Source organism: Chenopodium album, chromosome 17 (assembly GCF_948465745.1).
Source record: "Chenopodium album chromosome 17, dcCheAlbu1.1, whole genome shotgun sequence".
In the NCBI taxonomy this organism is placed as follows: domain Eukaryota; kingdom Viridiplantae; phylum Streptophyta; class Magnoliopsida; order Caryophyllales; family Amaranthaceae; genus Chenopodium; species Chenopodium album.
The window spans coordinates 10,634,326-10,648,824 of NC_137850.1; the positions used below are offsets into that span (position 1 = coordinate 10,634,326).

The 14,499-nt window shown below is 33.5% G+C and overlaps 1 protein-coding gene across 1 annotated transcript; it reads right to left on the reverse strand.

Annotated features, from left to right (window-relative positions):
* Nucleotides 1–966: 966 nt before the first annotated feature.
* Nucleotides 967–7,212, reverse strand: LOC145587745 (DNA repair protein RAD51 homolog 2-like). The gene is made up of 5 exons (XM_081644435.1): nucleotides 7,171–7,212; nucleotides 6,967–7,073; nucleotides 5,547–5,663; nucleotides 1,269–1,412; nucleotides 967–1,032 (listed from the first exon to the last, which is right to left on the reverse strand). The coding sequence occupies exons 3-5, from the start codon at nucleotides 5,656–5,658 to the stop codon at nucleotides 995–997; spliced, it is 294 nt and encodes a 97-aa protein (XP_081500561.1). The 5' UTR covers nucleotides 5,659–5,663; nucleotides 6,967–7,073; nucleotides 7,171–7,212; the 3' UTR covers nucleotides 967–994.
* Nucleotides 7,213–14,499: the final 7,287 nt, after the last annotated feature.

Consider the following 14,499-nt stretch of genomic DNA (forward strand, 5'->3'; position numbering starts at 1 on the left):
TAACTTTTAAGGCAATTTCATTTACTTTATGACTAATTTCATTTACTTTTACTAACTTTACATTTACATTTTAGAAATGAAACTTGAAATCACTTTGTAAAGTTGAAATATTACGAAAGTGCCATTAATGACACGGAAAGCATGTTGACCGTCCGATTAACATGGTCTAAGAGCATAGATTAGTTCCTATTTCTTAGTATAGTCTTAGTTCTCATTATAACTTGGTTATATATATATATATATATATATATATATATATACACCTCCGATTTTTTTTAGCAACTAAAAAAAATCGGGGGAAGTATATATATTTGGAGTCAAATGAGAAGTTTATTAAGAAGAATTTTTGTGCATATTTTTTGAACTAAATGTGCACAAAAAAAAAAAAAAAAAAAAAGACCCAAATTCAATGTGCATAAATTGTGTTCATAATGTGCACATTTTCTAGTTTTCCTAAAAAAATCAAAATCTTTATTAGTTCGAAAATCAATTTTGAACATTTAGTGAATAAAATATGCACCTTTAGTAAAAAATTTATGCACATTTCATCCTTCTCATTTTAAAAAACTTCTCATTGGATCCCAACCATATATATATATATATATATATATATATGGTTGAATTTGTACATTGAAAAATAGACTAAAAAAAACGTGTCAACTAAAAAGAAACAAAGAAAGTGGAAAGAGTACTATAAAAGTCTCTTTCTCTTTGGTTTTTCAACCATTAAATGAAAGTAGTTTCTGGGTAGGATAACATATACGAACATGGACTGAACCAACTAATAGTACCCAAATTGATCGACTACTCCGTATGTCTGAGACATCCAAAATCACAACAGCAAATTATAGTTAAAAATATTCTGTACATCTTATGCATGATTACAAAGTGGATTAATTAAGAAAGGCTGGAGAGATCAGATTTATAGTCAGGTAAGTGCTTCAAATTACCCATTTACTGATCAAAGGGCATTGTTCTGAGCAAAAGAATTCGACTAACACGTATCACCGCAATAGATAATGTCGCTGTGACCTGAAAACATTGACATGGTTCAGAGATAATGCCCAAGCAGTCTAGGACACATACGTTAGAGATAATGAGGAATTCTCAAGACATGCATGAAGTAAATCATAAGCTGTTCTACGACACCAAATTGCCAGTAAGCAGTAACATATCAAAAAGAAAATTATTAATGGAGAGCGTAATATGTTCACTAAAGCCTTGAAACCAGTAGTTGTGACGCCATTGTCTAAACAACAATAACTGACCATGAGAGTGTATTGCATTAATTTGTGGCCCTGAGACTTCGACACCATCATCACTTAAGAAGGAAATTCCGGAAGCACTTATCTCGAAACAAAATTGCAGAGGTGGAGACATTGGAGATTTTGCAATCTTCATGTATCTTTGACCTGCATTTTAAGATAAAAGATAATTAGACATAAGAATATAAGACCTGCAATAAGTTTCCAAAGCAAGCCAAAGAGAGGGAGGGAGGCAGGGAAGAGCACATAACTCCTCACCTGAAGAAACAAATATTTGAACAGTTATTGGTCAAAATCTGGCAAATCACAGGCCTAAAACTTCCGCAAATCATGTTCATGATTTGGCAAATTAAAGATCTACCATTACTTCCTTTCTCTCGCTTGTTCGGATTAGAGATACAAAGTTGGGGCTTGGGAGTTATAGTGGCCAGTAGGGCTGTTCATTGGTTCAAGGCCGAACCGGACCGGACTGATCTGGACTAGAATGAATACCGAAAATTAAATTTTCAAGAATTAAAGACCGGACCGATTAAGCTGAGACCGAACCCGGACTAGACCGAAAGAATTGGTCCACAACCTGGACAAACCTCTTTAAGAACTTTTTTAAAAAAATTCTCAACTTTTAATAATTTTATGGAAAACGTGAAAAAAATAAAGGCTAAACTATAATTTAACGTCTTTTTTTATGTTTAGTACAAAAAATCTCATACAATTAAAGTTTTCAAAGCTTTTTAAAGATAATTTTAACCATTATTTAAGGTTTCACGCATAATTTTAAGCAAAAACTCAGCCCGGTCCAAAATCAGTTTTTATAGGGTTTTGGACCAATTTCTAGACCCGAAGACCGGACCGATTAATTCGGTGAACACCCCTAATGTTGGGTAATGGTTGAGGACAGGGTGGTGCACTGCTGGTGCCCCTTTGTGAGTTTGGTGTTGATTGCCATAGGAGGGATGAGGTTGGTTCAGGCTTTTCCACTCTCCTTGTACTAGGTTTGATTTGTTAATTTATATTAAGCATGGTTGACATTACCTCTCATGTCATTAACAAAACCATTTCTAAAAATAGTTCACCATGCTATTTCTTTTTCTTTTTTTTTTTAAGGCAAATAAAAGGAATATAATAATAAAATCAAAGGGGTACAAGCACAAATAAAAAATAACGTAAAAAAACCCTGCAAAAATAGGCTTATTGCAATGGTATTAATATAATTTAAGCTCATTCCTTCTACGCAGGGCCAAGCAAAATCACTTCTTCATCTGCAGCCCTAAAGTCATAGACCCTACTAAAGCTCAATAACAACAGACTTAACAAAAATTTTGAGCAATAAACATTGCTGACTAGTTCTACAAGAAACTTCAAAACAATATATCTTTAAACATAGCCACAGGACTCCTACAGTTACCTCTGAAAGACTGAAAGTCATCTTATTTCTTTGAAGCTAGATGTGATAGATAGCTTTTGTAAGAGCATCACAAGCGAAGTTTGTGCTTATCCCCTGAATTCTTTCAAAACTTTTTTAGCTTCAAAAGGAATACAACTATACAGGACTTACATTGATAAAGATACTGTAGGAAGTAGTGACACAACCAAAAAATTAGTCAACAAACAACTTTCGGAAATCAAGCCCCAACATAACGTCATGCAAAAAATTTCCTTCTAGAGAGTAGTATGCTTTCTTAAGATTATCTTACTGTGCCTCCCTGAAGAAACCAGCTTGATGAACTATTAGAAAATCCCCAATAATCCTTTATGTTCTAAAGGCCAAGATTTAAAAAAACAATATTAGTAACCACTATACCACATTACAGCAAGTATTGGTTTAAAATCCTTAAATCTACACAGGTTATGGCCATCGAGAAACAAAATACTGAGCACAGTCCGTGTACTTGAGCATAGTTTTGGAATGAAAAATTTTCATCTACATTATGATACACATCGGACTTAATAAGAGAGAAACTTTTTTTGAAACACAGAGGATTCAAAAGAATCAAAACCTCTAATCCAGGGGATTTATAAACTCCAATACCCATCATAGCCAAATAAATTTTACTTTGTATGACAATCTATCAGAGTTTTCCTCTAGCTTCAAAGCTGAACCTAGGTCCACTTCAAATTGTAGGTGTAAGAACCAATGGTAAGCTATTACCTTGAAGTTTTCTTAAACCTGTTACTTCATCTTGAGTCCATCAATGTTTGACCAATGTCATTATAGAGATTTTTATTACATTCACTCTGTGCCTTTTCCTAACAGCAGAAAAGAACCTATGATCAGATTCACCAATATTGAAATTATAGCCTTCTGCCTATGGGAAATTTCTTCAATTTCTACAACTCTCCACCATTTTTTTCAGTTGATTACAGCAACAATGCTCTTTTACGTTAAAAATTACTATCAACATACTCTAGCTGAGCCTGAACTTCCTCCAAATCACATCATGCCTTTCAATTCTCTGAATAGTGCTAGCAAAACCCTTAGAATGCAAGGTCTTCAAATAGACTTTGGTTTTGTCTAATTTGAGCCATAATTTCAGGTATGGCTTCATTTGACAGTGACATCACTCAAAGGAGCACAAATAATTTCACCAAATCTACTATGAAAGATTAAGTAATTCAAGAATTTAAAAAGGCGTTGCTCCACCAATAGAAGTATCTAAAAAAAAAAGGGGAGGGGAGCCCTGGGGGCGGAGAGGAGTGGGGAATGATCAGAAATAGAGAGATTGAGGTACTATAATACAACATCGGTAAAATTCTGCATCTAACCTGAGCAAATTCTACTAGCTAATTTCCCATCACTATTGCCCTTTACACCAAGAGTTATAGTATCCTAAACTTTTAATAGGACTTAAACTTAAATCAATACTATCAATACACTCATTAAAAATCTTTCATTTATGTACAACTCCATTCTCTGTCCTCAACGATGAAATGAAGTTGAAATCACCTCCAAGCTCCATCTAGCTAGAGGATTCCACTGATTTAATTTACATAATATCAGAACCAAAATCCTGAAGAATGCTCCACAAGGGCTTGATTAACCACATATAGCAGTAAAACAGAAAGCAACACGCTGATGTCTATTCCTTACTTCAAAATGCATGAATATAGAGGAGCTAGAGATCAAATGCATATCCACTGCTGCCATCCCAGCCAAATCATTCCTCTATTAAAGCAATTATAATTATCTTCTCATGTCCAATGTCAAACAAACTTCAGTTGTGCCTTTTCTTTCTTCTTTTAACACCACCAGTCCACCACCTTGGCCCAGTTTTTACTACTTAGTATGTTAAAGCTAGTTTTTAGCAATAAATAACTATCGCAGCTAGTCATCAGATTTCTTGTAAAAGAGAGTGAGCTCTAAAATATTGTCAAGTGGCCAAGCCATTATTCTTAATGTTAAGCTCCCTATTCTTTTCTTAAAAATACAGGCTACGTTATGCGGCTTAAGATTTTATTAATGCTACTTTATCGACATCCTTTATTTGCTCCAGTAATGAATTTCACTAAGATCTACTTTCATTAAAAGAGATTCACACTTCTTTATTTGCTCCAGTAATGAATTTCACTAAGATCTACTTTCATTAAAAGAGATTCACACTTCTAACGGGGTTATTCCCTGCATGTCAAATCTTAACCTTACTAGAAATCTCTTTAATGTATACGTATCTGATATCAGAAATAACTCATTTGAAATATTAAATTTGATCATTGAGTGAAACACAATAATTTATGCTGTATCAATTCTTCATCAATTTCCCAGTCCCAACCATTAAAATTGTCAAAAACTCAATAACACATGGTTGTCCCAACTCCCAAGTTGCAAACACAACATTTTGGGATTAAATTTTATTATAAATGGCCATAAATAATTCTCATTCATCCCATGAAAGCCTAATAAATCATTTTTTTTTTCAAGTCCTTCCCATTTTATACAATCAACTACAGGTGTACAGCTCCCTCCCTCTGATAATATAAGTTTTTTTAGGAAGTCCTTCATAAGCCAATCTAACTTTTCTAACAACCCAGACCAACACCTTCAAAACGATTCTCTTAGGGGCTCTAACAATTAGAAAAATGACGTAGTTTTTTTTTTACTAGATAGAGTAACTGATAATGAAATTATTCTAAAGTCCTAAAAAGTAAATCTGTTACAAACAGATACGTTAAACTAAATAAATCACTAGTTATATATAAATTTTTTAACACATCTTACATAAATTCTAAAATCTGGGTTTCCATCACTGAAACTAACACTCTATACCCACTTAATGACATGCGTACCAGATCTCGAGTCAAGGATAAGCCTTATGCTTACAGCATGTGCCCAGTGAATCCCTAAAGCAGCAATCAGATGAGTGTCAAATCTTGTAAGATTGTCTGGTCTAGTCTGCATCTGCACTGCACATAAAAAAAATGGCTATGAATATCTAACCGAGCAGCAGGCAATGGGATGGATAGATTATGATGACAGGTGATTTTCCAGTTGACTAGTGAGCAATTCATGAAACCAACAGGTGCGAGAGAGTAGACTCACTATGTGCAGAAAAGATTTTACAAAACTGTAAATTGGAAAAAAAAAAAAAAAAAAAAAAAAAATGGTTTGGTGTCTTATATGGAAACACCCTCTTTTTTCGTCAGAATAGTTACTGTACAGTTTACCAGTTATTAAGTTTAGTGATTGCAAATCTGTAAAGGGGCAATATAACTAATTATGGTTTTAATTTTAAATTGGATACATACATCTATTGCTTTTTCTTTACTTTGAAAAACCGAAGGAAAATACATTCATTATATACAATGTTAAGTCAGAAACTTGCAGTTGCTGAACCTGCATTAAAGGCTTCAAGGGAGCTTAATATTAGAACGCCGGAAGTTGTTAAACGACGCCCGCATTTTACAAGGTAACGCCTACATTTTATGGACTAACATACCCTCACGTGTATTCCATGCTTTTCACCCCTCTAACTCAAACTAACATTCTTAAATCCCAAAAAACCACCAACGACCACAACCGGCCAAGGGCAAAGTCATTGCCGGAGTTAAAGTCGCTTTTTTTTTTTTTTTTTTTTTTTTTTAAGTATTTGGGTGGAAGCCAAACAAAACGAAAATTCCAAGCGTTTCTCACCTAGAGTTTCGAAAATTTCAGGCGATTCTTTTCCAGTTTTTTGCGGTTCTAGTTTTAACATCAGCTTCGATTTTGAACTTAGATTAAGACAAATAATATATCGTTGGAAAGCTTTGAAAGTCTATTTTCCAACCCAATTGGAATTAGGTCAATATCAATCATAGATCTTAAGATATGGCCATATTAGTGCAAGGATATCAGTTTTTGACCGAGTTTAGTATTTTGATCAGTTCTTCGTTTTAAATTGAAATTGGGATTATGATATATGATTGAAAAACTTGTTTCAAGGGCTATCTATTCATGTAAGATTTGCATAAAAATTATGAAGCACAGAAACCAGATTTGCTCTATTTCTGGCTGCGGTATGAGAATAGAAAATTGAATTAAGATATGTGGATATCGCAATTATTGTTATGTTTCATAATAACGTTGAATTTCAAATGAGATTTTTATCAATGACCTCGCATAATAATTACCTAAAAATGACAATGTTTAGTTATAAAACATGACATTATATCATTATTAACCTTAAAAGGTATAATGGGGACTTCAAAATGTTAAACAGCAAAAACTTACAATTGGTACCATCAGTCTGTTGGAAAGAAAACAAAGAGTCATCATGTGATTGTGATCTAACTTGGTTTGTCACAACAATAGGTATCCGTGAGAGCTCAGCTAGTGATCTGTATATCAAATGGTAAATCTTAATTTCAGCAATTCAGAGTAAAAAATAATATAGAAGAGGGGTTCAGAAATAGGTAATAGGCAAGGAAATTTTACTTGATGAATGAAATGTGCCATGCAAGTGCATGCTGTCTAGGATTTGTCTGCTCATATTCCCTACACAACAATATATTATATGAGCACTTGAACTAATAAAAATCACGCACCAACAAACAAGTAATTAACTGGGACAGGTGCCCGACCCCTGATTTTAAATAAATTGATCATGAATGTTTCAACCTGACAGTTAAGGCAACTTCTAAGATGTGGCATTACAATATAACTTGAGGGTAACACAAGTCATTTACTCATCCTCAAAATTTGGTCTCAGTGGTTTGAATAAAACCACCTAAATCCTTATCGTTAACTGAATAAGTAGTTTAGCTAAATCACATGAATGGTTCTTACTCCTTCCTAGTATGGACAAACCTAGAGTATCTATCTTTTGTAAAGAGAGAGAAGGGCTTTTTGCATTGAGACATGCTTCCTCTAATTTGAGTTTACCTCAATCACAACATTTATTATCCAAATGAGTATTATGCATGTATCCATGATTCAGTAAACACAAATCCAATAAATATGCATCATGCACGATACATACGTACAATCATACATACCATACATGGGCCTATAGTCTGTGCGTATGTGCTTTACCATCTTAGTTAGGCATGACTGTAAAGAGTATAGAGCATATCACCTTCGTGGGTAAGAACTATAAGCGAAGATATACTAGATGACTAAAATAGTGGAAGCATAGCACTTTTTCAGGAAGAATAATACATATAGAATCCTTCCAGGTTATACATGTTGGAAATAAATCACTGCTTTTAAAAATCAGCAGTCTCTTTCTAGACTAGTAGACTGCAACGGATATATAAAGGAATTTAGACAGACCAACTTTTAAATTGTCTCCAATTATCAAGAAATCATTCAAGAATCGATTTTTCTTTCAAACAGAGTGGATTTCTGCAAGACGTAACTACAGGGTCATTAGAATCCATATGTGAAATAAGAAATTTCATCTTGATTAGTCTTTAATCTCTTAATATATAACCATCATTAACTGTCGATAGCATGTCTAATTTTCCAGAGCTTAGAAGTTTTGCTTTGAAAGTTCATCATTTTTCTCAGAGCGTACTCTGCCTTATGCTGGATCTTCCAAATGTTTCTTTATTCACAATTATATGTTCATCGACTGTGTAAATGAAGTAGATATAAACAACTATTTCATCAGACACAAGTTAGAACATCTCACAGAATATTTCTCTACCAAAACAAGACAGAAATTGGCTCACCAGTAGTGAGCACTAATTGAACAAGGCTCCTAACAGTCCTAAGCAGCACATACTTGGCAGCCCTTTCTATTTCTGTGGGATGTGGGCAAATGGGAAATGCCTGAAGATGAAATGAAACTTTTGCAATTTGAAGGGTTGTTACTCAAAGACCCCCCCCCCCCCCTGTAGAACTCTTATAAAAAAGAAAAGACTAAGCTGATTGTTAGATGTTCTCAAGTCCCTTTTTCCAATTTCTAGCACGCCTAGCAAAAAAGTGACTTGCGTCAATAGCTTACTATTTTGGTAAAAAGATAAAGTGTCAGTAAGCCACTGAAGGATTTTATACAACTATTCCCATTACAATAACACAATCAAATCAGATTTTTAACCAAAATTTGACAAATACTAATCAATAAATTGGAGTTTAAAATTCTTGTACTGACCAATTTTATAAACTTCAAGGGAGTGCAAAAAACTCTTGATTGTTTACCATGTATGGGAGTAGTTACTTGAGTTTGGGCTATGAGTCAGAGTGGTTATCCTCACTCCCTTGAGACTCATTGTTGGACTAAAGACCATAACTTGGCTCACAAGCAACTCATCTTTTTTTTAAAACATTTTTGTAAAGATCTGCAACTTGTTTACAAAATATGTCTGGTTTCTTTGCAAATAAAGTTCCTTGGGAAAGTAGCCATAAAGTGGGCAGTAAATTCATTGGATGCACATAGGGCGCTTATGTGCCAAGAATCAACTACTCACTGTATAGTAAATTCAATAATGTATTAGACCATAATTGCTAAAATAAAGTAACCCTTTAGCTCATGCTTAACTTGCCGCCTTTATTCAGATGGTAGAAGTCACCAAATTTCTCCATCTCAACTTTTCTTACCTCACTAATGACTGTTCTTTTCAGAACAACTTGCTCTTATGACCTCGTAAGGAGCAGGGAAGACATAACCATCTATTGCTTAAAAGGCCTCATTATCAATACATATAGTTTCTAAATATTGGTACACACTACATTACAACACCCACTGCTAGTGTATAAGTATCCATGAGTTGTCTCCTAAAATTTATAGGGCTATCAAAATTCACAACCTCACCATACCCAACCTTTTCCTTTTTCATCAATCATCATTACAAATACTTAAATCTTTTTTTTTTTTTTTTTAAACTTTCAACATTTGTTTATTCCTTTTTGTTTTTTACACTTTTGCTTTCTTCCATTTTACATTAGGACATCTTACGTTTTTTTCCCCTCCTTATCCCACACAAAAGTTCAGGCCCGGCTAAGGCCATGTGCAAACAGGCCCTTGGCACAGGGCCCCGAAATTTTAAAGGCCTTTATTTTCGGAGCCCAACCCAGCCTTAAGGAAAAAAAAAAAAAAAATCTGAACTACTCAAGCAATGAAAGGCTGAAAGTCAGCCATATTCCTCCATTTACTCCCACAATGAATCAAATGTCTAGATTCATGTACCATATACTTCGTAAATTGCTCCAACTTCCAAATTTCTGAAATTTTTTCCTAATCTTCTCTCTTCCCTTCTCATCCTTCCTATTTTCTCATTTAATTTTATTGTTTTACCCCCCAAATTATTCAATTTTCCATATTCAACGTTTTGCCTTCAACTACAACAGGAATGAAAAATATTTTCTCAAATCTTGAATTACTTTCAATGGAAAGATTGATTTTGTGTTTTGCACAATTAAACCCTTAATTTTCGTTTATCAAATGGCTAAATTTTCTAACCCCTATAAATTTCTTTTCAACCTCCTATCTTTTTCATTAACCTTTATTATCATACTCAAATTATATTTGAGAAATTAAAAAAAATAAATAAATAAAAAATAAAAAATAAAAAAAAATTAAGATTCATAGTAAATTGGGTATAAGCTAAGTGGTTAACAAGAAGTCAAGAAGATAAATGCCATGGAATTTACTGAACTGATTTAGTGAAGTGGCGAAGTGGGTTGCAACAAGCCGGCAATTAAAGTTGCAAAAAAAAATTATCAATTTACCCGGTTGTTTCAGTCCTTTTTACATTTTCAACTATTAGAATAATTGTAGAATTTGTTGTTTTTTTTTTTTGTTGAATTGTTTGGTTGTTTGTTATACTATTGCAATTTTATTTTATTTTTAATTTTCAATCATGCCTCCCAAAAGAAAGTATGTTTCTAGTCATGATAAACGTATGAAAAAGAAAAAAAATTAAAGAGTTAACTCAATCTTAAATAGGAGCTCTTGACAAATTTATAATAAAACAACCACAAATTTTTGTTGAATATCCAAATGTTGATGATGTTAATGCTGAAATTGTTGAAAATGTGATTGTTAATTGATAAGTTGTTTATTACCACTTATTGTGGTGAATTTAACCCGGTTTTACTATCCTTTCCCCCCTTTCTAACCCGTTTTTAATATAAAAGTTGTGTCTTGATCATGCCCCCTCTTTGTTTGTGTTTGTCCATGTTTTGCAGGTTTTATGACTAAATTTGACGAGCATTCAAAGCATGGAATGTGAAGGCAAGGAAACTGAGAAAGGAGAGCCCGCTCATGCACCTCTCCAGGAGCGGGCGCTCCATCGAATTGAAGACATTCTGCAAAGACCCCCCTCCTTTGAGCAGCGGGCGTGCTCCATAGCTGGAGCGAGCGCTCCTAGCATCTCCAAAACTTTCTGCCTCAAGGTGAAGCAGGGAGGAGCGGGCATGCACCCTCCTTGGAGCGTGCGCTCCTCCCCTTGAAAATTGAATCTGCCACGAGCTGAAAAGTGCAGAGCCTCTGGAGCGGGCGCTCCTCCCCGAATATTTGAATCTGCCTTCTTCTGAAGCCAGCAAGAACGGGCATGCAATAACCAGGAGCGGGCGCTCCTCGTTGGAAATCCGTTTTATTTTGACGGATTAACCTATGTAATTCGGGGAGTATAAATACTTCCCCTTTAGTTCATTTAGAAGACAAGAGAGCAGTAGCATAGTAATTAGCATCTCCTCTTAGTTTGAAACAATCCACTTTGATAATCTAGTTTAGTTTTTATCAATTCAATCATTGTAATAGTGAGTTTTAAGGATTATTCTCAAGATTTGGCACTTTGTATTCAACATTTGAAGTTTCAATTAGTAATTTCTTCCACCTTCATCTATTTAATTTCTGATTTTATTTGGTATTTGCATGTTACTTGAATCTCTTTAATTCTTGATAATTTGTTGTTGGATGATAGTTTATTCATTAGTTAATCACTTTTCCTCAATTATTGAAGTAATTAGAACCCTAACCTTTGTTTGCATGTCACCTAAGATGAGTTGTGAGTAGTCCTCTTTGCTAGGGGTTGGGTGAAGCTCAACCTATTGGTTAGTTATGTAAATGTGGGAGAAGTATTAATGTTTGTATTGCAATTAAATTGATTGTATGAGATTGCTTGTTAGTTCTTCATGATAGGATTAGCTACCCTTGATTTAGGAGCTTGATAGCATGGTATGCTTAGTTTGACATGGAAATGTGAATTGAGTATGTCATTACTTATTGCAATTTGATTATGTATCTTCTATTGCTAAACTAATGAGGAATCTAAGTTTAGTAGTATGAGTTGTTTCCTAATTGCATGAGATTGATTTTACATATAGTCCTTGCTATATCTTATCTATTTTACTCCCTATTTGCCTAATTACCTTGGTTGAGTGGATCCCATTCCCTAGTGTCTTTAATCCATTAAATTAGAACTATAGTTTGTTTGTCTGTCTACTTGACGAACCCCAAATCACTAAAGACTTCAAATTAGCTTAAGTGTTAAGATCTTTAGCAACCATATCCCGTTCCTTTTAGACCGAACTCTTACTTATCATCGTGCTTGGTTTGTAGGATGTTTGTTTATAAATGGGTTTGATTGAATGTGGAATGTGCGCCGTTCTAACTCCCATCATTAATGAGAATATTAATTTGGATAATCAAAGTCTTGATCCTGAAAATTGTGTTAATGTTGATAAGCCCACTGAAAATGATAATGTGGATGAACAAGATGTTTCTAATAATGGTGATGGTGAGAATCTGAATAACCTGTTTGATAATGATGAAGATAATAATGTTTAATGCAGAGCAACCAAACTGATTTTGAAAATTCTTTTGATATATTTGTTCCAAGAAATTGGGATGCTCTTGAATCGAAAATGATTGATTTAGTAGTGCAAAAGGCCCTAAACAATGGTCCTAAAGATAAATGTTCTAGATGCTTTACAACTAATTTATATATTAGAGTTTTATCTAATGGAGAGAAATGTGATAAAGATTGGCTTGTTTATTCGAAAGAACTTGATAGAGTATTTTGTTTTTGTTTTAAAATTTTCAAAAGAGGAATTGGTAGAGAACAATTAACTATTGATGGTTTTAGTGATTGGGCACATATTGGTGAGAGACTTAAAGAGCATGAGATGAGTATTGAACATGTTAAGAATATGACCACTTAGTATGGTTGCGTCTTAGGCTCCAAAATAATGAAACTATTGATAAAACGTCTTAGGCTCCAAGTGGTTAGAGCTTCTCTCTCTGTTCCAGAATTCTTTTTAAAACATTTTTCAGTGATCCTTTTCTTTCTCAATTAGTCTTTGAGCCATTTTATCAATAGTTTCATTATTTTGGAGCCTAAGACGCAACCATGCCAAGTTGTCATATTCTTAACATGTTCAATACTCGTCTCATGCTCTTTAAGTCTCTCACCAATATGTGCCCAGCCACTAAAACCATCAATAGTTAATTGTTCTCTACTAATTCCTTTTATGAAAATTTTACAACAAAAACAAAATACTCTATCAAGTTCTTTCATATAAACAAGCCAATCTCTATCACATTTTTCTCCATTTGATAAAACTCTAGTATATAAATTAGCCGTAAAGCATCTAGAAAATTTATCTTTAGGACCCTTAACAATGGAATAATCTCTTTTAGGGCCTTTTGTCACTACTAAATCAATCATTTTCGATTCAAGAGCATCCCAATTTCTTGGATCCAATATATCAAAAGAATATTCAAAATCGGTTTGGTTGCTCTGCATTAATATTGCCATTTCCCTATGTAACATAATTTTCATCATTATCAAACAAATTATTCAGATTCTCACCATCACCATTACTGGAAACATCTTGTTCATCCACATTATCATTTTCAGTGGGCACATCAACATTAACACAACTTTCAGGGACAAGACTTTGATTATCCAAATTAATATTCTCATTAACAATCACATTTTCAAAAATTTCAGCATTAACATCATCAACATTTGAACATTTGGATATTCAACAGAGTTTTGTGGTTCCTTTATTACAAATTTGTCGAGAGCTCCTCTTTGAGATTCAGTTAACTCTTCCATTTTTTTTCTTCTTCATACGTTTATCATGACTAGTAACATACTTTCTTTTGGGAGGCATGATTAAAAATTAAAAATAAAATAAACAATTTAACAAAAAAACAACAAATTCTACAATTAACTATAATTGAAAATGTAAAAAGGATTGAAACAAGCGGGTAAATTGACAGTTTTTTTTGTAACTTTAATTGCCGATTTGACAGCTTGCCGCAACCCACTTCGCCACTTCACTAAATCAGTTCAGCAATTCAATGGCATTCATCTTCTTGACTTCTTGTTAACCACTTAGCTTATATCTAATTTACTATGAATTTCATTTTTTTTTTTCAAATATAATTTGAGTATGATAATAAAGCTTAATGAAAAAAATAGGAGATTGAAAAGAAATTTACAGGGGGTAAAAAATTTAGCCGTTTGATAAACGAAAATTAAGGGGTTTAATTATGCAAAACACGAAATTAATCTTTCCATTGAAAGCAATTTAAGATTTGAGAAAATATTTTTCATTCCCGTTATAGTTGAAGAACAAGCATTGAAAATGGAAAATTGAATGATTTGGGGGTAAAACAATGAAACTAAATGAGAAAATAGGAAGGATGAGAAAGGGAGAGAGAAGATTAAGGAAAAAAATTTCATAAATTTGGAGGTTTGAGCAATTTACGAAGTATATAGTAGATGAATCTACACATTTGATTAATTGTGGGAGTAAATGGAGGAATATGGCCTTTCATTGATCGAGTAGTTCAGAATTTTTTTTTCT